The sequence below is a fragment of the Podarcis raffonei genome, chromosome 2 (genome assembly GCF_027172205.1).
Source record: "Podarcis raffonei isolate rPodRaf1 chromosome 2, rPodRaf1.pri, whole genome shotgun sequence".
NCBI lineage: Eukaryota > Metazoa > Chordata > Lepidosauria > Squamata > Lacertidae > Podarcis > Podarcis raffonei.
The window spans coordinates 11072638-11097269 of record NC_070603.1 but is presented as its reverse complement, the minus strand read 5'-3'; the positions used below and the strand labels follow the sequence as shown (position 1 = coordinate 11097269).

Here is a 24632-nt window from a genome sequence, read left to right as displayed (position 1 = left end):
TCCATACTGTCTACACAGACTGTCAGCAGCTCTCCAGGGTTTCAGACCAGGGTCTCTCCCAGCCCTATCTACAGACTGACCTTGGACCTTCCTCATGTGAGGCCAATGCTTTTCCAATGGGCTCCAACAGCGTCACGTCATCCTACAACATACAGCTGTTTGGAAGCAGCCTAAATGAAGCAAGGCCTTCCGAAAAGGGGAGCAGGGGTAAGAGACCCTGAAGTCCACAGCTAAAATGACCTAACTGCACATCAGGGCAATGTCAACCAAGTGCATGCCTTAGCACACTTCCCAGAATCCTTTGCAACTATTTACGGATGTTCCTTGGCAGGTACATTGATGTGCCAATAGTATCTGAAAGGTGAACATTGGAGAACCACTCATTTGTGCATCAAATCTATTTCAGTGTACAGTGGTACCTCAGGTTAAGTACTTTATTCGTTCCGGAGGTCCGTTCTTAACCTGAAACTGTTCTTAATCTGAAGCACCACTTTAGCTAATGGGGCCTCCTGCTGCCGGAGCACAATTTCTGTTCTCATCCTGAAGCAAAGTTCTTAACCCGAGGTACTATTTCTGGGTTAGCGGAGTCTGGACCCTGAAGCGTATGTAACCTGAGGTACCACTGTACATAACTACAGCAGGCAAAAATAATAATCCGCTTTTGTTTCAGAGATGGGGGGGGGGACCTGAAATAAAACCTCAACCCACACCTCCCACCCAGAAGAAAAATGCCACTACAGTTGTACCTCAGGTTACATACGCTTCAGGTTACATACACTTCAGGTTACAGACTCCACTAACCCAGAAATATTACCTCGGGTTAAGAACTTTGCTTCAGGATGAGAACAGAAATCGCACGGCAGCAGCGGGAGGCCCCATTAGCTAAAGTGGTGCTTCAGGTTAAGAACAGTTTCAGGTTAAGAACGGACCTCCGGAACGAATTAAGGACTTAACCCGAGGTACCACTGTATATGGGAAACATGTAATGAGCCTGGGCAATGAAAATGGCAGATGAAAATGGACTGAATTAGATGTGAACATGGCTCTAGAGTTTTTGGAAGCACCAACATTTTCCGGGGACTTGGGGTAGCAGCCAGCAAGGTTAGTGGTAGACAGGAACCTGTGTTTTGGGGTCTATTTCCTATAAACCTTCCACACACACACACACACACACACCCTGTGCTCCATGTCTTAGTCTCAGCTTGGCATGGGTGGGACTGCCCATCTGGTCCTTGATAAAACTCTCCCCTGCTCCCCACACGTTCTTACCTCAGAGCTGGCTCTGTGAATCTGCAGCGTGCAGCTGCCTGGATTAGACATTCATGAAGCCACGAGGGTGCCCAACTCTGTTTCTGCAAGGGAAAGATAAACAGCCTTCTTATAAGCCACAGAGCGCTTGCCCTGGAGAGAAGGGCTTGGGTTTGGGGGCTCTCTGGACTGGTAAGGCAGCAGGCCAAGAAGAGAGCGGGCAGAGAAGAGATCAATACAGGGAGGCAGAGCCATAGCTATGGGGGCATTTTTTGCCCTGGGTGTAGCCTCCAGAGGGGTGCCATTGAGTCTCTCTCCTCTCTCTCTCTCTCTCTCTCTCTCTCTCTCTCTCTCTCTCTCTCTCTGTGTGTGTGTGTGTGTGTGGCTTTTCTGTTTTTGCTTTTGCCAAACTGAGTCTTTGCCTCAGGTGAAATAAAGCCTAGTTTCTCCCCTGCAGGGAGGTTAAAGAGCAGGTTAAAGAGAGAATGTTTCTGGCAATTTGGTGGGATAGGGCAGGGCAAGATTTGTCTTCCCACTGCTTTTTCATTTCTTTCTTTCTTTCTTGCCTAGGAGACTGGATTTTTCATGTTAGTTTTTTAATTTGTATACAGTGGTACCTCGGGTTACATACGCTTCAGGTTACAGACTCCACTAACCCAGAAATAGTACCTTGGGTTAAGAACTTTGCTTCAGGATGAGAACAGAAATCGTGCTCCGGCAGCACGGCAGCAGCGTGAGGCCCCATTAGCTAAAGTGGTGCTTCAGGTTAAGAACAGTTTCAGGTTAAGAAGGGACCTCCGGAACAAATTAAGTACTTAACCTGAGGTACCACTGTATTGCCTTTCTACATTATGGTACTCAAGGCAGCTGACAAGCCTATTATGCAACGACAACCAAATACATCATTGTGCACCTAAGAACACTGCTGGAACAGACCCAAATTCTGTCGGGCCCTGCCATCCTCTTTAAGAGTGCTGGACTTTGGTTGGTGAAGACCTGGGTTCAGTCCCTTGCTTGGGCTGGTCCCTCAACTTGCCTATTCTTGTGTTGTTGTTGTTGTTGTTTAGTCGTTTAGTCGTGTCCGACTCTTCGTGACCCCAAGGACCAGAGCACGCCAGGCACCTCTGTCCTCCACTACCTCCCGCAGTTTGGTCAAACTCATGCTGGTAACCTCGAAAACACTATCCAACCATCTCATCCTCTGTCGCCCCCTTCTCCTTGTGCCCTCCATCTTTCCCAGCATCAGTGTCTTCTCCAGGGAGTCTTCTCTTCTCATGAGGTGGCCAAAGTACTGGAGCCTCAGCTTCACGATCTGTCCTTCCAGTGAGCACTCAGGGCTGATTTCCTTCAGAATGGATGCATTTGATCTTCTTGCAGTCCATGGGACTCTCAAGAGTCTTCTCCAGCACCATAATTCAAAACTAGCACCTATTCTTGTGACTTGAATTTAATTTTAGCTGCTTTTGATATTGTGGTTTAAATTGTTGAAACCCGTCGAAGGACCTGATGTTGAAGGGCAGGTAAAAAATTGGAGCAGCGGCCAGCCTGATACAACTTAGAAAAGTCCACAAGAAGGGCAGGAGAACGAAAGCCATCCACCCACCCACACACACCCTCTTATTGGTCCACAGCACCTGGTGTTCAGAGGCATCAAAACTGGATTTTTGCACAAAGGAAGTGTGGAAACGCAGGAAACAAATGATTAATAGAAAGACAGGTAAATGCACCACAAGCAAATCTGGGTGAATGCAGGATAAATGCTCATTGTGACAGGGGTCAGTTTTAAGTCTTTTTTTTTTTAATCAATTCAGTATATTTTCTTTTAATTGTCAAATAATTCTGTGTACATTGCAGCAGCCTTTGGCTATGTGCAATAAAACTGACTGAGACAGGGGCCAGCAAGCTTTTTCAGCAGGGGGCCGGTCCACTGTCCCTCGGACCTTGTAGGTGGCCGGAATATATTTTTTTTGGGGGGGGGGAATGAAAGAATTCCTATGTCCCTCAAATAACCCAGAGATGCATTTTAAATAAAAGCACACATTCTGCTCATGTAAAAACACCAGGCAGGCCCCACAAATAACCCAGAGATGCATTTTAAATAAAAGGACACATTCTACTCATGTAAAAACACGCTGATTCCTGGACTGTCCGCAGGCCGGATTTAGAAGGAGATTGGGCCGGATCTGGCCCCCAGACCTTGGTTTGCCTACCCATGTTGTATGATCACCATGCAAACAAATCAGGATAAATGCTCAGCGAAGGCCGCATATAATAATCCACATAAGCTTTGTGCAAGCAAATAAGGATGAACAACTGAGAAACAGACTGCCTGGGTTAGTCCTGAGGCCGCTTTTCTATGTCCCTGCGAAAGTAGAAAGCAGCCCCAAAGATACCACCCCATAAAGTGTTAAGATTCCACAGCCCACACTGCTCTGCTCCTGCAGCGGCTTCCAAGATGACAAAGTACCCGCCTGCTCATTGCGCACGTGCCCACGATGCTGTCTAAGTTGATTTATGACCCCGCAAAGGCAATCTGGAGAAGCAGATTGGCTGTGTCTGGATTGCACCTGCAGCAGCCCTTCTGACTGGGTGCCAGCCCTGAATGAAAGAGCATCATTGGGAGTTCTTGCTTCTTCCATGATTACCATCAAAGGCTGATAACAATGGAATGCAGCTGTTTCTGGGGTAGGGCGAGGCAACCGCCACAGAAGAAGAATCTTTAAGCACAGGGATCCCCAGCTGAACCGTATTCTCCACCATGTCCATGTACAGTGGTACCTCGGGTTAAGAACTTAATTCGTTCTGGAGGTCCGTTCTTAATCTGAAACTGTTCTTAACCAGAGGTACCACTTTAGCTGGGACGCAGGTGGCGCTGTGGGTTAAACCACAGAGCCTAGGGCTTGCCGATCAAAAGGTCGCTGGTTCGAATCCCCGCAACAGGGTGAGCTCCCGTTGCTCGGTCCCTGCTCCTGCCAACCTAGCAGTTCGAAAGCACGTCAAAGTGCAAGTAGATAAATAGGTACCACTCTGGTGGGAAGGTAAACGGCGTTTCCGTGCGCTGCTCTGGTTCGCCAGAAGAGGCTTAGTCATGCTGGCCACATGACCTGGAAGCTGTATGCCTGCTCCCTCGGCCAGTAAAGCGAGATGAACGCCACAACCCCAGAGTCGGTCACGACTGGACCTAATGGTCAGGGGTCCCTTTACCTTTACCTTTTACCACTTTAGCTAATGGGGCCTCCCACTGCCGCCGCACGTTTTCTGTTCTCACCCTGAAGCAAAGTTCTTAACCCGAGGTACTATTTCTGGGTTAGCAGAGTCTGTAACCTGAAGCGTCTGTAACCTGAAGCATCTGTAACCCGAGGTACCACTGTATATTCTGTGATTCCAGGCAACCGCACACCGAGAAAGCCCTGGAATGCTTCTTTGGCTACTGGATTTCCGAGAATCTCAGTACTGTACCACGCTTTTTCCCCCTCCAAAAAAACGCTAATAGATCTTATGGTTGCAAAAGTGTGCTTAAAAATAAGTGGGCGAAATTTCATCAGAAGCCTGAGGAGCTGTTGAATAAGATTTCCTGTGGTTAAGGGTGGAAATGTACCACTCCCCTTGATTAACAAAAGAATGAATTTTGCAACATTTGTCCCTGTGTTTGCACATGGAAGATGTACAGTCCTGTGTTCCCAGTCCTCTTCTCCCCTTTTGATCCATAAAAACACAACCCCAGCTACAATATATCACACCGTAGCGGGCAAGGCTGTGGCCAGGTGGCTTTTGCCGCTGCTCCCTCTGCTGCCCAAGCACAAAGGCTGCGTACACATTAATAATAATAATAATAATAATAATAATAATAATAATTTTTATTTATACCCTGCCCTCCCCAGCCAAGGCCAGGCTCAGGGCGGCTAACAAGCAATAATAAAAACAAGTTGAATGAATACAACTTAAAAACAAGATTAAAATACAACAATTAAAATATTGAAACATTAAAATGCAGCCTCATCACAGGAGGAGAAGGAAAAGAAAATAGAAAGAGAGGGAGGGAATCAAATTGGCTCCAAGCCAAAGGCTAGGCGGAACAACTCTGTCTTACAGGCCCTGCGGAAAGAAATCAGATCCTGCAGGACCCTGGTCTCATGAGGCAGAGCGTTCCACCAGGCCGGAGCCAGTGTTGAAAAGGCCCTGGCTCTGGTTGAGGCTAATCTAACTTCCTTAGGGCCCGGGACCACTAGGGTGTTGCTATTTATGGACCTTGAGGCTCTCCGTGGGGCATACCGGGAGAGGCGGTCCCGTAGGTACGAGGGTCCTAGGCCGTGAAATTACCAGCTTGAAATGCAGTTAGGTCGTTCTTTTCCCCCATTCAGTTTGAAGCTGGTTTAGGGAGAGATCCAGTATTATCTAAGAAATGAGAAGATGAATATAATTTGTGGCTAGCACCATGCACACTATCGTTCCCCATGGCAGTGGTGGAAGTGTGCTGGATGTAAATAAAAGAGTGCACAGGTGTTGACGGGCAGTTTCAAGGCCCCTCTCCTTTCTGGATCTTCAAACCGGACTTGGGCAGGACAGCTCTTCACACACCCTCACAGCCCTTCAAACCAGCCTCAAATGAATCCAATGGATTCTTCTTCTAGATCGTACAAATTAGTAGCCTGCTTGGGAATTCCCATTCATTCCAGGAAAAAATTAAAATTTGGTGGAGGGGGGGATGGGAGTGAGAGTCAGGCATTTTGGCTCTCTCTGGGGCCAACCTCTAAGTCAGGGGTCAGCAAACTTTTTCAGCAGGGGGCCAGTCCACTGTCCCTCAGACCTTGTGGGGGGCCAGACTGTATTTTGGGGGGGAAATGAACAAATTCCTGTGCCCCACAAATAACCCAAAGATGCATTTTAAATAAAAGCACACATTGTACTCATGTAAAAACACCAGGCAGGCCCCACAAATAACCTAGAGGTGCATTTTAAATAAAAGGACACACTCTACTCATGTAAAAACTTGCTGATTCCCGGACCTTAGTCGAAAACCACACTTAGCCACGACTAACTTTTGCTGGATTGCACCTACTGTTTCAAAATGTTGTTGCCCACTCCAGAGCCTGGTGGATTACCAACCTATCTATATTTCTGCAGGAAGCTGGGAGGGGAAGCATATGCCAAGAAAGATAATATACAGAGTGGGACCGTGTCAGAACTCCCTGCTCATCCAAGGATTTGAAATTGCTCCTCTAAGGAAGGCACACGCAGGGACAGCAGAAACCTCTTAGGCAGCCGCATGCTATGCTCACTTCCGCTTGCTAAGTGGCAGAATTGGGGCTTTGAGCTTTGTCTAGCTGGCTAGCATCTTTGAGAGGACTGAGAAAACCTGTGTGCTAAAGCAGGGATGGGAAACCTCAGAACTGGGAGCCATACGTGGCCCTCTAGTCCTAGCTCTCTGGCCCTTGGGACTCTCCACAGGCCACACCCTCCAACCAGTCTTACTTTGCATGTTTTTGCCTGGCTGGAATTGTCCTTGAACTCTGGCAATGCATAGAAAGTAGCCTACTGTACAAAGGTAAAATTCACATTAATTGCTCTCCCCGCTTTCCCCTCTATCCCTACACACCGCTCTGACACGTGGCCCCTAGCTGGTTGCCTAGATGACAGTGCTATCATTAAACCCATCCACTGTCAAGATGGAAGATTATCATCATCATTATTTATTTTTATGCCACCTATCTGACTGGGTTCCCCCAGCCACTCTGGATGGCTTCCAACAAATTAAAACACAATACAACATCAAACATTAAAATCCTCCCTGAACAGGGCTGCCTTCAGATGTCTTCTAAAAGTCAAATGGTTGTTTATCTGCTTGACATCTGATGGGAGGGCGGGCGCCACTACCGAGAAGGCTCTCTGCCTGGTTCCCTGTAACCTCACTTCTCGCAGTGAGGGAACCGCCAGAAGGCCCTCGGAGCTGAATCTCAGTGTACGAGCTGAACAATGGGGGTGGAGATGCTCCTTCAGGTATACAGGGCCAAAGCTGTTTCAGGCTGTAAACACTTTGAATTGTGTTCGGAAATGTACTGGGAGCCAGTGAAGATCCTTTAGGAGCAGTGTTCTATTGTCTGGCAGCCATTCTGGATTAGATGTACAGTGGTACCTCGGGTTACATACGCTTCAGGTTACAGACTCCGCTAACCCAGAAATAGTACCTCGGGTTAAGAACTTTGCTTCAGGATGAGAACAGAAATCGTGCGGCGGCAGCGTGGCAGCAGCGGGAGGCCCCATTAGCTAAAGTGGTGCTTCAGGTTAAGAACAGTTTCAGGTTAAGAGCGGACCTCCGGAACGAATTAAGTACGTAACCAGAGGTACCACTGTAGTTTCCGAGTCACCTTCAAAGGTAGCCCTATGTAGAGCGTGTTGCAGTAATCCAAGCAGGAGATAACCAGTCCATGAACCACTCTGGCGAGACAGTGTGTGGGCTGGTAGGGTCTCAGCTGGTGTACCGAATGGAGCTGGCAGACTGGCTTATCTATGGGGGCATAGCCACAACTTTCATGTTACTATTGTGACAAATCGCAGAGGAATAGCTATGTAGTCTGTTGTAAGAAAAAAAAAATTGAGCCTTCATTATAAAGGACTTCTGGACAGCTCAGTCAGGAGAGCACGAGACTCTTTAATCTCAGGGTTGGGGGTTTGAGCCCCACATGGGAAGAAAGATTCCGGCATTGCAGGCGCTGATGACTCTTGCGGTCCCTTCCAACTCTACAATTCAACGATTCTACAATTCTATGAGCTACTAACATGAGTTTGACCGAACTGCGGGAGGCAATGGAAGACAGGAGTGCCTGGCGTGCTCTGGTCCATGGGGTCACGAAGAGTCGACACGACTAAACGACTAAACAACAACACAATTCTATGAAAAGATTCCTGTGGCCCTTTGAAGTCTTTGAATATTGTGGCATAAAAAGCTTCCGTGAGTGCTGGCTCACAAACATTAATTCCACCGCAATAAAATTCCCAAGGCTATCCTTAGAGCCCTGCCACAGGACATTTTGCTGTTTTGGCAACCATTGTACCAACAACCACCGGTCTTAGCCTCCAAAGGGTCCTGGGAGTCAAAGTTTTCTGCGCATTTTTGGTTAGAGATTGCCAACAACTTCAATACTCCCAGCATTCTCTGGGAAGAAAGAATGACTGTTAAACCAGGCCTTTGAGGGCCCCTCCAGACTGGTTTTTTTTTTAATTGTGGCTGTATTCTGCAACATGTTCTTGATACAATAATAGTGCATCGGCCATAGATTTGTTCTGCTTTAGTTTGCTCTGTGATGATTCCCCAATGCTACAACGTTAGTGCTGTCCAAGGGGGGCTATAGTGCAACAAAAGCGGGACAAAAATAAACCAGAGCGTTTGTGATAGAAAAAGTGATGGGATTTCAGCAGGAAGCTATGGGATATACACGGATTGCAAGTGAAACAGTGTGACATCCCCAAAACGTTTACAGGCACAAACTGTATTGAAAGCAAGATTGTGTCAGGGACCATGCTGAGGAGGGCTGCACTGAGGAGGAATGGTGGGAGCCTCCCCTCCCCCTCCCCCGCTCCGGATCATGAATCTTCCCAGGAGCAGGAGGACAGTATAGGTCTGGAACAGCGGTTTGCAGAGGGACATAGTTCAGAAGGAAGAAGCTGGGAAATACTGGATGGGGAACAGCTGAAAGAAGAAACACTGGAAGAGAGAGGGTTAACAGATTCACAGTCTCTGGACAGCATTCACACCCCTTCTCCAAAATCACAGAGATCTCAGAAAGTGGCAGAACAGAAAGCACAGAGGGTACAAGCTCAGATTACAAGATGTAGAAGTGACGTAGATTAATAGGGACGGAAGGGAGTGTAATCCTTAATTGGGAGCACCGCCGTTTCTAGGAGATGTTCTTCTTTGTTCTCTCACTGTGATTATTAAAGTTTCTAACTGGTAAGAAGACTCCTTTTCCTTTGTTCTGCTTATCTACTGCCACGGGGGAGGAAGCTGATTCCCTGAAGCCTGACAGATTGCATGTGACTGCTCCAATAGCATCATGAGAACAAATCATCATGAATGCACAGTAAAAAAAATAGGTCCAGGGAGGGGCTGTGAGAGAAGCTCCATGAAAATAAGTTTGGGGAGGGGAGGTAGTCCAGAGCAGTGTTGCATGATGTAGCCCACCGGATGCTGTTGGATTACAACAACTCCTATAATCCTTGCCCATTGGCTAGGATGAGTGCTGCTGATGGGCTCAAGGCTGAAGAACACGGAGCATGTGCTTTACATGCAGAAAATTTCAAGTTCAACTGCTGGAATCTCAAGTTGAGAAACGACAACAGCAGCAGCAGCAGGTGATGGTGAAGTCCTTCCTCTTCCTGAGATTCTGGAGAGCCATTGCCAATCAGAACAGAGTAGAAAATAGCTGCTGACACAATAATAGTTCATCATCAGTGGAGTCATCCTGGACCGCCTACAAATCCTTCTCCTTTATTAGATGTCAGGTGATGATTTTCCAGTGTTACCACATTACAGTGGTGCCTCACAAGACGAACGCCTCGCAAAACGAAAAACTCGCAAGACGAAAGAGTTTTCCGTTTTGGAGGTGCTTCGCAAAATGAATTTCCCTATGGGCTTGCTTCGCAAGAAGAAAGCCCATAGGGAAATCTCCGCCGGCCTTCAGAAGAGGTCCTGGACCTCTTCTGAAGGCCGGCGGGGGGCAAAAGTCTTTGCTCCCCCCGCCTGCCTTCCCGGGACAGCGGAGACTTCTCCGCTGTCCCGGGCGATCTGAAAATGCTGGCGGGCGGCAGCGAACGCTGCGCTGCCGCCCGCCAGCATTTTAAAAGCCCCCGGGACAGCGGAGACTTCTCCGCTGTCCCGGGGCGATCTGAAACTGCTGGCGGGCGGCAGCGAATGCTGCGCTGCCGCCCGCCAGCATTTTAAAAGCCCCCGGGACAGCGGAGAAATCTCCGCTGTCCTGGGGGCTTTTAAAATGCTGGCAGTCGGGAGGAAAGCCCTCCTGTCCCCGGAGCTTGTGGGGTGGGAGGTGGGGAGAAGGGCTTTTCTTCCCACCGCCAGCCTTCAGAACAGCCTTCTGAAGGCTGGCGGTGGGAAGAAAAGCCCTTGTCCCCCCCCCAGCCTTCAGAAGAGGTCGGGGGACAGACTGTCCCCGGACCTGGTCTGAAGGCGGTTTCCATAGGAACGCATTGATTGATTTTCAATGCATTCCTATGGGAAACCGTGCTTCGCAAGATGAAAAACTCGCAAGAAGAAAAAACTTGCGGAACGAATTAATTTCGTCTTGCGAGGCACCACTGTACTGCCATTTGGAGGAGCGCCCATGCACTATAGCACAACGAAAGCGGGGCAATAATCAACATCTTATTTGTAGGCCGCATTTCCATAGTTAAAACCATGCTCAAGGCGGCTTACAATGCGAAAAGATTTACATAATTACAAACATAGCAAAAGTAGTCATGAACTATGAAATAAAACACACCAGAAAGTACACAACCCAACTGAACAATCTCCATATAAATCATAGTAACTGAAAATAAAGATACAAAAAAAGTATACATAGCAGCAGCTTCCTCAACCTCGGCCCTCCAGATGTTTTTGGCCTACAACTCCCATGATCCCTGGCTAGCAGGACCAGTGGTCAGGGGTGATGGGAACCCTCAAAACATCTGGAGGGCTGAGGTTGAGGAAGCCTGCCCTAAACAATATCCCAGCTCAAGGGAGTGTTCAGCAGCTTCAGCTTTCGTAGCTGGAGTCAGTCAGTCAAAAACAGAAATTTAGCCTAGTTTGGGACCACCAATTGCACTATAGTAAAATCGCACCATGTGACTGCAATCAGCTAATAATAATTTAATGATAATTTCATTATTTCCACCTCGCCCATCTGGCTAATGCACCTTATGCTATGTAAGGCTTTAAAAAAATCCATTTCCTTGCCAACAGCAGGAGGGAGAGGGATTAGGCAGAACTATTAAAAACCACAGTCTACTCATGTGATTGGAGTGCAGGGATTTGGGCATCTTTTTCAAAGCATTTGTTATCTGAAATATTGCTCTTCCAACCCCTCCCTCCCCACTGCCAAGAATATTTGTGGTATGAAAAGTTCCAAGATTTGGTTAACATCAAGAAATATAAACCTATTTAAAAATAACTATGAAAAATTTTTGGCTTGAGGTAAAAAGAAATTTAGAAATATGGAGTAGAATGAATCTCTCATTGTTAAAAGTTCCAAGATTTCAGGGGGATGTCATGGGATTGCACTGATTGGAAGTGAAGCAGTACGCTCGCCCCAAAACTTTTGCAGGTGTAAACAGTATCGGAAGTGGGGTCAACGGTAGCCACCCCAGCACCATCGTAAGCACAAATCTTCATGAAAGCACAATGGAAAAGACATCTGTGCTGGTCCACTACACATCTCAGGCCAGACTCGCAGCCTTTCTCAACCTGTGGGTCCACAGATGTTGTTGAACTACAACTCCCATCACCCCTAGCTAGCAAGGCCAGAGCTCAGGGATGATGGGAGTTGTAGTCCAAGAACATCTGGGGACCTACAGGTTGAGAACCACTAGGCTGGAGTCTTCAAGCCCAGTAGCCTTTGTATGTGTGTGTGTTGCATTTGTGATGCCCCCACCCTCCATTGATTTGAGCCATCCATCCCTCTGGCCATGCTCTCCAATGTAACTGTGGTGCGCTCCTTCTCCCTGGGGACATTTATGGTGTGTGATGCGCTCATAGGCAAAGTACTGTTATTGTGGGAGGCCCCAAGGATCTGAAACTGCTCTGCTCTCTTCCTCCCGCCCACCCCACCCCGGAACCTCTCTCTGTGGTCTGCTATTGCCTCTCGCCCTTTGCTTTTCCCGTGCGCATTTCGACAGAGATTGGCCCTGCAATTTCCGATCCTCTGCTGGGATGTTGCATAAGAAGAAGGGGGGGGAACCCCATACCCAGAGCTCCTGAGACACCTCAAGTCTTCTGAGGCCAACGTTGGTGATGGGGGAGAGAAAATGTATTAAAATGAGCAAGGCCTCAGCGGGATTTCTAAACTACAAATTCCCAAATTCCCCATCCCAAGAATAAGTAATCTGGCAAGTTAGGAAAACGAAGAGGCGATGGAGGACGCAAAAACTGCCAGCATTATGGGTGCAAAATGGAATCACCAAATGCAGATGTAGAATACCTCTGAACGCCAGATCCTGGGCCCAAACAACAGGGGATGAGCATTTGTGTTATGTGTCTACCAGAATCTTTTGACAACAACGTGAGGCTAGACTCAGTAAGGTGGTTCTTAGTTCTTGTTGACTTGTGGCATTCATTATCACACAATGTGCTGGTTGTTCCCTACATTAGGGTTGGTTTTTTAAGGGTTGGATTAAACCCGGTGTGAGGAAGCTTTGGTCTTCTAAGGTTCAGATGTAGCCCTACAAGTCTCTTTCTCCAACTCTCAAGAAGAAGAAGAAGAGTTTGGATTTGATATCCCGCTTTATCACTACCCTAAGGAGTCTCAAAGCGGCTCATTTCCCTTCCTCTCCCACAACAAACACTCTGTGAGGTGAGTGGGGCTGAGAGACTTCAAAGAAGTGTGACTAGCCCAAGGTCACCCAGCAGCTGCATGTGGAGGAGCAGGGAAGCGAAGCTGGTTCACCAGATTACGAGTCCACCGCTCTTAACCACTACACCACACTGGCTCTCCCCAGTCTACTATCCCTCTCCCCAAGCCCCCAGGGCACACGCCTCTGCTTCACAAGCCATGTATTTCTGCCTGGCTGGAATGTGTTACTGAACTGCGATCATGCCTCTCACTTGCCTGGAAGGAAGACAGAGGGGTGTGGGTGTATGTTGAAACCTCTGGCTTTTGCATGGCTGAAAATCAGCTGGTAAAAAGACGAGTTGCACTACTTGCTCTGCCCATTTTTGCTTCTGGCTGATCATGGCCCACAGCTTTACCCAGGACAGAATGTGGCCCTCAGGCTAAGCAAGGTTCCTCCATTCTAAACAAGCTCATCTCTGGCCCAACCAAAGATTGGGGCAAGACTTCCCTTCCCACTTCTCAGAGGGTGGTGTACCAGCCACACCAGGCGTTTGGAAATAGGCCCCATGGCTCTGTCGTAAACCCATGCTTTGCATGTCTGAGCTGCCAGACTCAATCCCCAATGTCTGCAGGTCCTTCCAAATGCTGCTGAACTACAACTCCCATCATCTCTGACCATTGCACATGACAGCTGAGGCTGATGGGAATTGGAGAGTGTCCAGCAACAACCAGAGTCGTGTTAGCAGGGTCTGGTTATAAGTGATGGGGAAAACCTCTCCTGGCTTGAGACCCTGGAGAGACAATACCGAGGGCCACATTTTCTTCTGTGAAGCCTTTCAGGGGCCACATCATTCCAGAACAGTAGGCGAAGCCAGAAGCAAAAGTAGGTGGGGCTGTGAATGTAATTTTTACCTTTGTACACCGGTGGCACTGTGGGTTAAACCACAGAGCCTAGGACTTGCCAATCAGAAGGTCGGCGGTTCGAATCCCCACGACGGGGTGAGCTCCCATTGCTCAGTCCCTGCTCCTGCCAAACTAGCAGTTCGAAAGCACATCAAAGTGCAAGTAGATAAATAGGTACCACTCCAGCAGGAAGGTAAACGGCGTTTCCATGCGCTGCTCTGGTTCGCCAGAAGCGGCTTAGTCATGCTGGCCACATGACCCAGAAGCTGTACGCCGGCTCCCTCCGCCAATAAAGCGAGATGAGCGCTGCAACCCCAGAGTCGGTCACGACTAGACCTAATGGTGAGGAGTCCCTTTACCTTTACTTTACAGTAGGCTAGTTTGTACATACACACTCAAACAACTCTCTCTATCTTCCACCTGGACAAGCAAAAGGCACCATCAGAGATCAAGGACACATTCCAGCCAGGCCAAAACATCTGCGGTGCAAAGCCGTGGCCATGAGTGGCGCAGAGAGTGGACTTGTGGCCTGAGAAGAGTTCTGAGATCTCCACCCCTTTCCTAGACACGCATGCAGAGCCTTTATTCAGGTGGAACCTGCTTATAATGGCCCCAGGTGTGTAAGATCTGAATGACCTGTGTGTGCTTGATGCACATGTACCCACAGTTACATATAGGACCCACACATTGATAGGAGGGAATGACTCCAACTCTGTCACCAGGGCAGAAAGCGAAGCAGCGCAGAGAGTTCTGTAGCTCAGAAAGCAGATACAGTGGAACCTCGGATTAAGTACTTAATTTGTTCTGGAGGTCCGTTCTTAACCTGAAATGCCATTTTAGCTAATGGGGCCTCCTGCTGCCGCCGCGCCGCCAGAGCACGATTTCTGTTCTCATCCTGAAGCAAAGTTCTTAACCCAAGGTACTATTTCTGGGTTAGCGGAGTCTGTAACCTGAAGCATATGTAACCTGAAGCGTATGCTGTATAACACTGGCTAAAATGTATAGAACAAAAAATGAATGTTGGAAATGTAAGGAAAAGGAAGGTACTTTTTACCACATGTGGTGGACATGTAAAGAGGTAAAAGCTTTCTGGGAAATGATATATAAGGAGTTAAAGAAAATGTTTTAAAACACTTTTGTTAAAAAACCAGAAGCTTTCTTATTGGGTATAGTGGGTAGAGAGCTACTGAGACAAGATAAAAAATTGTTCTTATATGCAACAACTATGGCAAGAATTTTGTTAGCCCAAAGATGGAAACAACAGGAGTTACCAACAAAAGAAGAGTGGCAGATGAAGTAGATGGACTTTGCAGAACTGGCGAAAGTGATGGGAGGAATCCGGAACCAGCGAGACCAAGCATTCCAAAAGGATTGGGACAAATTTATATTATATTATATTATATTATATTATTATATTATATTATATTATATTACTGTAAACAATTAACATCATTAGCAGGGTTATCTGAAGATTTGTAAGATGAAATTGCTACTTGTTCAGGTTGAGTAATATAATATTTTAGGTAATGATATAACAAGGATGGGACGCGGGTGGTGCTGTGGGTTAAACCACGGAGCTAGGGCTTGCTGATCAGAAGGTCGGGGGTTCGAATCCTCGCAACGGGGTGAGCTCCCGTTGCTTGGTCCTTGCTCCTGCCAACCTAGCACTTTGAAAGCACATCAAAGTGCAAGTAGATAAATAGGTACCACTCTGGAGGGAAGGTAAACAGCATTTCCGTGCGCTGCTCTGGCTCGCCAGAAGCGGCTTAGTCATGCTGGCCACATGACCCGGAAGCTGTACGCCGGCTCCCTCAGCCAATAAAGCGAGATGAGCGCCGCAACCCCAGAGTCGGCCACAACTGGACCTAATGGTCAGGGGTCCCTTTACCTTTTATAACAAGGATAGGAAACGAAGCGAAATGTAAAGATGTAAAGTTTAATTTTGTAAACCAACAGGTGGGAGGGAGGGAAGTGTTAGGCTCAGTTGAGCCAAAGAGATAAAATATTAGGGTACAATTTTATGTAATGTGATTATATGTAAATGCAATAAAAATCATTTACAACAGAAAGCAGATATAATGCAAAGACTTCTGGTTCTATCCAGGAGAGGGCATTAGATTGAGAACACGTGTACATGCATACATGAACACACACGTGGGTTATTCGTATTTCTATCTGGAATATACACGCACAGAGAAACACAGACATATTTTGGAATGTTCCCATAACACCCAGGTAGCAGTGGTCCTAAAGGAAGCGTGTGTGTGCTGCCCAATCTCCACCAACACAGATTGGGCAGGGAGTAATTTGTGGTGCTATTGACAGATGCCGCTGCACACAACACAGGAGGAAACAGCATGGCAGAGAGGAGTGATATGGTACACAAAGATCAGAAGAAGCCTCAGGAGAAAGAAGCAGATCAGACCTGCAAGACAGTCAAGTTAAAACTTCCATGTTAACAGAGGGACCTCCACACACACACGCAAAGTCACATTCCTATTACACAATGACACCTCCGGCAAGCAGGTTGACTAGACAGTTTGGATCATGTAGATTAATGCACCACCACAAACCATAAAGGGGAAATAAACAAGGTCCAAACCCCCCTCCCCTGTACACTTAACATGTAAAATAGGAGCTGTCGGAGCTAAAACCAAAACGCCACACATCCTGAAAGTCCCTTTGTTCAGGAAGCCCTTATCCCAAACTGCAGGTGAGGGGTTGGGAGCGCATGGAAGGCGCTCTGAACATGCTCAAAGGCACTCCTTTTTATCTTTTTATTCCTGCCATCTTCCAAGGAGCTTAGGGTGGCCTTTTAGCATAACATCAACACATCTGCTAGCCTGAGGGAGAAGGGTACTGGTAAAATCCTCCTTACAACTTGCCAGGACCATACCGCCAGGAGCCAAGCTACAATTTTTAGGAGGGTTGAAAGCGGTTTGAGAGAGGTTTTGCTTTATGCAATGCACACAAATGTTCCTCTTGGCCTGCTGCTGCTGCCTCTGGATAAATAAGATTTGCAGGTTTCTGAAATAAGAAATAACTTCTTCAGCAGAGGCAAAAGGGCAATGATACAAACCAAACAATTTAATATATCTTTATGTATATAAGCAGTGCTCTTTTCTGGGGAGCCGGGGACACAGCAGGATGCATACCCCTAAACATTTTGTGAATCTGTATTTATTTTCCCTGATTTGAACTATAAAGTGGTGATTTTCTTGAGTCAAAATGAGAGTACCCCTAAACATTTTTTTGTAGAAAAAAGTACTATATATAAGTCTCTCTCGTTCTTTCTCCCTCTCCCCCCCCCCTCTCTCTTTCTCTCTATGTATTTGTCTTTCTTTCCGCCATGCAAACAAACACTACCATCTCTCTCTCTAGTCAACGTTATTCAAAATAACTTGGTTAAGGTAACCCACGAGACTTCATAGCTAAGCAAGGCTTTGAATCTCACACGCAAATCCAGTGCTCCACTACATTGCTCTGGCTCATGGTACCTCATGCATTCCCAGACTCAAGAGACATATTTTCTATAGGGCGTTTGTGATGATTTGTGTCCGTGCTGCTGTCAGGGCTGTCAGACACAACCCCACCTTCAATACTATTTGTTCCTGCAAAAGTGTTTGGGCAGTTATACTGCTTCATTTCCCACCAGTACATGTGCTGAAATCCCATAACTTTTCATACCACAAAAGTCTGAGGGATCGGGTTGTCTCACTTTTATTGCACGATAGCCCCTTCAGACAGCAATAGCACCGGGAAAGCATCATACTTGTAATAAATGGATCTCCTTTCCTATTGACATCAGGCAGCAGCCTTCACTGTTCTCTTTGCTAAAAAATGTTTTTGTTTAGAAAAGGCTAGCTGGCACATGTTTTAATTGTGTGTTTTTTTTAGCCTGTTGATTTCTATTATTTTTGAGTGGTTTAAATAGTTGTTTTTAACTGGTTTTTCCACTCATATTTAAATTTATTCTTTTTTTCTAAACCGCTTTGATGCTTTATGGCAATCAAGTGGTAAATATTGTGGAATAAATAAGAAAATTACAGCTAATAAAGCAGAATAAGACCCCCACCAACACCCTTTAATTGTGTCAAGAACATGCTGCAAGAAGACACCCGAAATAAAACAACAGTCTGGAGGGACCCTGAGCCACAACACCCAAATCCAATACCTGCACCTCAGCCCTGGATTCAAATTAACCCCGGGTGGCTCATACCAGAGAGAGCTGGCCGGCTACACACCTCCCTAAACAACTTCCACCTATTGCGGACCCAAAGGTTTGTGTTTACTCCAGGATTTCTTGCATCTTAATATGGGGAAAAAGTGTCTTCACAAGCATGCATGAAGCAATTGCATACCCCAGCTCAAGAGGTATGGGGATGTTTCCTTTTGCAAATGCCCAACTCCCCACCCCCACCGTTATAACGGCTGTGACAGCCACTTTCTTTCATCCTCACGCAGGCTGGTTGTGTTGGCTTGCAACACAAATGTACACGCACAAGACTTGGATTAGGTGAAGGATGTTTCTCTTCATCCGTGTGGTTTTGTATTGCTGAGTTGTGTTTGTGCACAAGGCCGCTTGTTGCTGGCCTGTTTGCAAGTGAACCTGCGCACTTCAAAAATGCCCGTGCAGAATGAACGGGTGCAGGGTGTGTGTGTGTGTGTGTGTGTGTGTGTGGCAACAACTGCAGCAAGCAAAGGCTAGTTTACAAATATTTTGCAGCAAATATACACGGCCATTTAACATCATAACCCAGAGTCTAAAATTACCTCTCTGCCCCATGGGAGAATGCTGCAGCCTAATGCCACAGTCAGACCATATATTCAAAGTCACGGGGAATACTGGGAACTGTATTTTCTTAAGGTTGCTGGGAACTTTAGCTCTGTGAGATCAGAACCCTTAACAAACTACAGTTCCCAAGATTCTGTGCAACCATTAAAGAGGTGCAATAGTGCTTTAAGAGCATGGTGCAAATGTGACCTTGGTGTGCGTCATTTGTATGTACAAAATGTTCTGCTCCCTTCCACCCCGGGGGTTCAGGAAATAATTACATTTTCCCTTGCAAAATGAGACACAGTTGCTCAGAAAAAAAGAGACACAATGGGAACAAGCCATTAAAGGTTCCTGATCAAAACACCCCATAAACGCACCTGTAACTTCAACACTGGATAAGGGCAGCTTCTGAGGGAAAGAACCTCCTTTGCTCCTCATCATGAGACGCAAACAAAAAAAAAGGCCCTGGAGCCCATGTTGTATGAGTTTAGTCCTTCTGAAAAAGCTATCTGCCCAAAATAGTGAAGGGCCTGACATGCAGAGAGCCGGAGGGACTTCTGTCAGGAACCAGCGTTTTCTGGGGGTGGGAGAGATTTGAAGGTGATCCCTATCTACCCCATGGGCCAGGAACATGGCTGGCCCTAGAATTTCTAACATTTATTTGGGAAAGGGCGGGGGGCTCTCCCGGTTTGAGATCCTCCCCCCTCTTCTTGCTCCTGCTACAGCCTTCACCCCTCTCTCTCACCTGGCCACGCAACCAAGGAGACGAATAGCCCCCGCCTTCCTAGAGAGGGCTGCAAACAATGGTACCCTTTGAGGCAGTGGCGGCATGGCTCCTTACCTGCAGGAATTCCTGGCTGCCTGGGTCAGGTGTGCAGCCGGAGAGGGTGGACGAGGAAGCAAAAAGGGAAAAGGGTCTCCTCTGGGATGTGCAGGAGAAAGGACCCCCCAGTTTTCCAAGCGGTGGGTGCCGTTTTCCCTTGATGGGCTAGGGCTGCTCGAAAGGGGCCCTCAAGGAGCTTCCATCGCTGCAGCAGTCGGTCCCACAGACTCCAGGTGGCCAGAGCTGTACAGTGCGTGTCCCGCCTTGTCTCACTGGGGGCTGCTGATATTACATAACAGGAGCCGCCCCTGTGCAAGGGGCAGGGAAACCACAGGGCCGGTGGCGGCGATGGCTCAAGGGTTTTCTTCCCTCCCACAAAGCCTTGTGTTGCACCCTGCCTTTCCAAGAAAGGCCACAGAGCCGTCTCCTATCTGCACTTACAGAGCTCGAAGGAAGAGAGTCCACAGAACACCACAAACACACACACACACCATGAAGGAAGAAAATGAGAGAGAGGGTATCTGCCGCTCCGAGGCTACCCAGGCAGAAACATACACTGCAAACAGATATAAACGAACAGGGATGCCAGAGAAAGGAATAAAATGAGGGAAGACAAGCAGAGTACAGGCAAGACTGCGCTTCAATACACTGCACAGGGCCGGCTCTGTCATTAGGTGGGGTTAGGCAGCTGCCTCAGGCGGCAGATAATGAGGGGCTGGGAGAAGATGGATTGGCGTGTGTCACACGGCCTGCCCTGCGCCCCCTAAACTAGCCTGCTGCACCCAAGTATAGTGGCGGGTGATCTCTCTCGCCTCTTGTCGGTTTCTGTATATGGAATTGGTGGAGGTGGTGAGGCGCCAGCTTGTCCTTTGCCTCAGGCGGCGGAATGTCTTCCACCTGTCCCGAATGTGCAGGTCACACTCATGCTGTGACACAACCTAAGTGTTCCCACCTGCAAGGAATAACTGGACGCAGCGTGAGAAAGCTCACGACAAACGCTCCACAGGGACACACTGCAAGATGGTGCTGGGCGTGAGGAGAGGTTACATTTCAGATACAAGGCCGCCATTTAAGAAACACACAAAGAGAACCAGAGGTTGTAGCTATGCTACAAACCTGAGGAATTATTTTTTTTTAATGCTTTAAGTGTTCTTGGGGTTTCTTGAGAATGGTCGTTTTGTGGCAATGCTAAGCATTCCTGGGTGAACGTCTTAATCCTGTCATGGGGTTACGGTTCCCAGGGTTTCTTGAGGGAAACCATGACATTCTCACTGTCTTGCACATATCTTTCTCTTTCGCTCACTATCTTCCATGCTCTCATAAGCTTGAAAAAAGAGACAAGGCATGTATTTTTGTAAACTAAGAAATCTTTAATAAATATATATATATAAACTTAAAAAATAAAAATAAATGAACACCCCTCTCAAGAATTCCATGCAAAATATGCTCCTGACCACTCCTCTTCCTGTCACATTCACTCTCTCTCTCTCTCCATTAGGGTTTAGTTTTGAGATTAATTAGTGCCTCCTTTGGGAAAGGTCTGTACGGTAGCAACATGAGAACCGGCCTTTTCTGCAGTGGCTCCCCATTTACGGAATGCTCTCCCCAGGGAGGTTTGGCTGGCACCTTCATTAGACACCAGCAGAAGAATCCGGTTTTTTTGGGGGGGAAAGTACTTTTAAACATTTTTTCAATTCATCATAGATCATTTCCCAATACTCTTTTACCCTTTTACATGTCCACCACATATGAAAGAATGTTCCTTCTGCCTCTTTGCATCTCCAGCACTTATCTGATTCTGTCTTGTACATCCTATCAAGTCTGTGAATCATTTCCAGGCAGTTCTCCTTCAAAGAATAACATGCTGTAAATTTCAAATCACTTTCCCAGAGTTTGTCCCAGAGGTTAATATCTATATTGTGTCCTATATCAATTGCTCAGTGTGTCATTGAGGCTTTAACAAGCTCGTATTTTGTTTCCCGTTCTAATAACAGAGTACAGTGGTACCTCAGGTTACATATGCTTCAGGTTACATACGCTTCAGGTTACAGACTCCGCTAACCCAGAAATATTACCTCGGGTTAAGAACTTTGCTTCAGGATGAGAACAGAAATCGTGCTCCGGTGGCGCGGCAGCAGCAGCAGGAGGCCCCATTAGCTAAACTGGTGTTTCAGGTTAAGAACAGTTTCAGGTTAAGTACCGACCTCCGGAACAAATTAAGTACTTAACCCGAGGTACCACTGTATACATTTTAGACAAAAATTTCTCTTTGTTTTGTAGAAGTTCTTTTTTGAATTGTTATATATATATATATATATATATATATATATATATATATATATATATACACACACACACACACAGTATTGGAAGCTACCCAGAGTGCTGGGGCAACCCAATAAAATGTGTGAGGTATAAATAGAAAAATTATCATTATGGAATGGGAGGTCCCTATTTTCATTGGAGGAATATTGGAGGGTACACACCAGGCGAAAACATTCCTTTTCAACCAGGCATTTGGCTGATTGACACCTGATGCCTTTTAAATGTGTTGTGGGAGGGGAGATTATTGGTTCGTTGCTGTTTTTCCTTTTACTGTGTATTTTGTCATTTTCGTATTGTAATTCTATGTTGCGAACCACCCTGAGATCTGCGGATGAAGGGCAGTGTACAAATTAAATAAATAAATAAATACAACTACAATTTCTGCAAGACTGGATCCTCTGCCTTTTCACAGCATCCCAACAGGCAGAAATCTAACAGGTGCAGCCCTCCCCAGCTCTTACCTCCACGTGCATAAAAGCTTCACATGCTTCATTCCGGCCTGTCCAGCTGTCATTCAAGGCTGAAGAGCAGAGCTAGTAGAATGGACCAGTCGCTGCCTCTCAGTTTAACCTACCTGCCAGGGTTGTTGTGGGAAGAAAATGAGGAGGACGAGAACCGCCTACACCATCTGGAGTGACTTGGAGGAAAATGTGTTCTATAAATGCAATAAACAAAATTATAGCAAAAAATAAAAATAAAATAAAATGCAATGATGCCCTGAAACATGATCCAGCTGTGGACATCTACTGTTACACACTTCCCACAAGTTAAGGCTTGTGGTTTGTTGCCTTGATGCTTGTGGCCAATACATGTGGCCTTCTGTGCATGTGTCCTGGCATAGAAGGGACTCTGCCTGTTGTTCTGCTCACTGGAAACCTCTCAGGGGTCAGCAAACTTTTTCATCAGGGGGCCAGTCCACTGTCCCTCAGACCTTGCGGGGGGCCGGACTATATTTTGGAAGAAAAAATATGAACGAATTCCTATGCCCCACAAATAACCCAGAGTTGCATTTAAAATAAAAGGACACATTCTACTCATGTAAAAACACGCTGATTCCAGGACTGTCCACAAGCCGGATTTAGAAGGCGATTGGGCCGGATCCGGCCCCCGGGCCTTAGTTTACCTACCCACGCTAGGGCATGGAAAAGGTGCCTGTGCCTTTAATAGGCCTGCACCTGTAAACATCCAGAATGTTTACTGGGGGGGATAAAAGAGGCCTTTGTTTCCCCACTCAGGAGTGGGATGGCCAGACAATATGCTTCCAACCTGTTCATGCCTCTCCTTCCAACATCTGCTGCCCACTACTTGCTTAATATTATTTTTAAAGTCGGCTGAGAGTTCCACCTGCAGTTGTCCCACCTCCTTCTGCATCTGGCCCTGCCCAATACGGGAAGCCAGAGGGTTGTCCATGAGGATACATGGCCCACTCTGGCTAATAAAGGTTCCCCACTCTTGCTATAGAAGGACGCGTGTGGCGCCACAACCCCAGAGTCGGTCACGACTGGACCTAATGGTCAGGGGTCCCTTTACCTTTTACTCTTGCTATAGGGCAACTCTCATGGCAGCCACTCAGATGGATAAAACCCATTCCAGAAGCTGCCTCCTTTCGTCAGGTTGCATCTTTACAAAGCAGGATGCCATCACAATGTAGGGAAATTGTATGACCTGGGCAGAATCACTGCAAAAATATCTGTAGTTTGCCATGATTGGGGAAGGGAAGGTGGCAGAGTGTGTGTGTTTGGGGGCAAGAATGGGCAGCCGAAATAAATCCTAGGATGGAACGCATTTCTCCTGCTCAAGGTCCTTTTCCCACCCTGTGCTGCCAAACATAAAGGTAAAGGTAAATGGACCCCTGACTAGTCGTGGCCAACTCTGGGGTTGCGGCACTCATCTCGCTTTATTGGCGGAGGGAGCCGGCGTACAGCTTCTGGGTCATGTGGCCAGCATGATTAAGCCGCTTCTGGCGAACCAGAGCAGCACACGGAAATGCCGTTTACCTTCCTGCCAGAGTGGTACCTATTTATCTACTTGCACTTTGACGTGCTTTTGAACTGCAAGGTTGGCAGGAGCAGGGACCGAGCAACGGGAGCTCACCCCGTCGCGGGGATTCAAACCGCCAAGCTTCTGATCGGCAAGTCCTAGGCTCTGTGGTTTAACCGACAGCACCACCCATATCCCACTTCACAGCCAAACGTAGTCACATGTTAAATTAATTAAGTTAAAAGAACCGGTCATACATCTGTATCGATTGCTGGCTTAGAAGGTCATTAGCATATTTGGGGGGGCATGGGCAGTTTGTCACATGAGCGGTGATGTTTCGCTGGGTTGTCCATACATCAGCACACATTGACTTCTATTTGCTCCTCACTTGAGCGCAACCTACCTCTTTTTGTTCCCAGCAGCCCAAATGGCAGGAGTGTGCGTTTTTCCAGTTGCACATTGGGATTTCAACAAATAAGTTTGGAGGAGTCGTTCTCTCGAGGTCTCACGCCATGCGGAGGATTTCTTAATTGCAGTACATATACGGGGACTTTGAAGAGCTTGTGCAAGACCTCTTTTTCAGGATTTTGGTAGAGCTAAATGCTAGTCTTGTGCAACACCACTCTATACGTACATATTTTTTTTCAAGAAACAACGACAAATGGAGATAGATGTTGCTCCTGTCCGAAAAGCACGAGACTCCCTTTAGCCCACAGTGAACAGAAACAAACGTATTTCAACAACCTGTTTGCAACATAAGGACCCCATCTGGAAGCACCCTTACATAAAACTATAAAGTATTGTGTTCAGTGGAACCGTCTCCCTGTCAGCATCACCCTTGAGCCAGTGCCACCGACTGGACTCATCCACTTCAGCCCCGACTGGGCCAGGCGAGCTGGGTAGCACTTCCAGAGACCACCTTCTGCACAGGAACAGGTCAAAGTGCTGTGGACTCACAGCTTAGAGTTGTGAGCACCGGATTCACTCCAACAAGAAGACAGTCGTCACACAGCAGAGTACAGCAGAGTACAGCAGA

General features: G+C 47.1%; 1 protein-coding gene and 1 long non-coding RNA gene across 3 annotated transcripts in view; both read right to left on the bottom strand.

Annotated features, from left to right (window-relative positions):
- Positions 1-4693, bottom strand: part of LOC128406303 (uncharacterized) — an 84214-nt gene extending 79521 nt beyond the window's left edge. The window contains exon 1 of the long non-coding RNA XR_008328456.1: positions 4226-4693. This is a non-coding gene — a long non-coding RNA (uncharacterized LOC128406303). The remainder of the gene's footprint in view (positions 1-4225) is intronic.
- The window catches only part of NFE2 (nuclear factor, erythroid 2), a 31256-nt gene extending 11616 nt beyond the window's left edge, over positions 1-19640 (bottom strand). Inside the window, exons 1-2 of one of the 2 annotated variants that reach the window (XM_053373431.1) lie at positions 19310-19640; positions 1270-1352 (exon numbers count right to left, since the gene is read on the bottom strand). In XM_053373431.1, coding sequence (XP_053229406.1) covers positions 1270-1320 — 51 coding nt within the window. In that variant the 5' untranslated portion in view covers positions 1321-1352; positions 19310-19640. Of the gene's footprint in view, positions 1-1269; positions 1353-2861; positions 3023-19309 lie in introns of those variants that run through there. The other variant, XM_053373440.1, reaches the window with a different exon arrangement.
- Positions 19641-24632: the final 4992 nt, after the last annotated feature.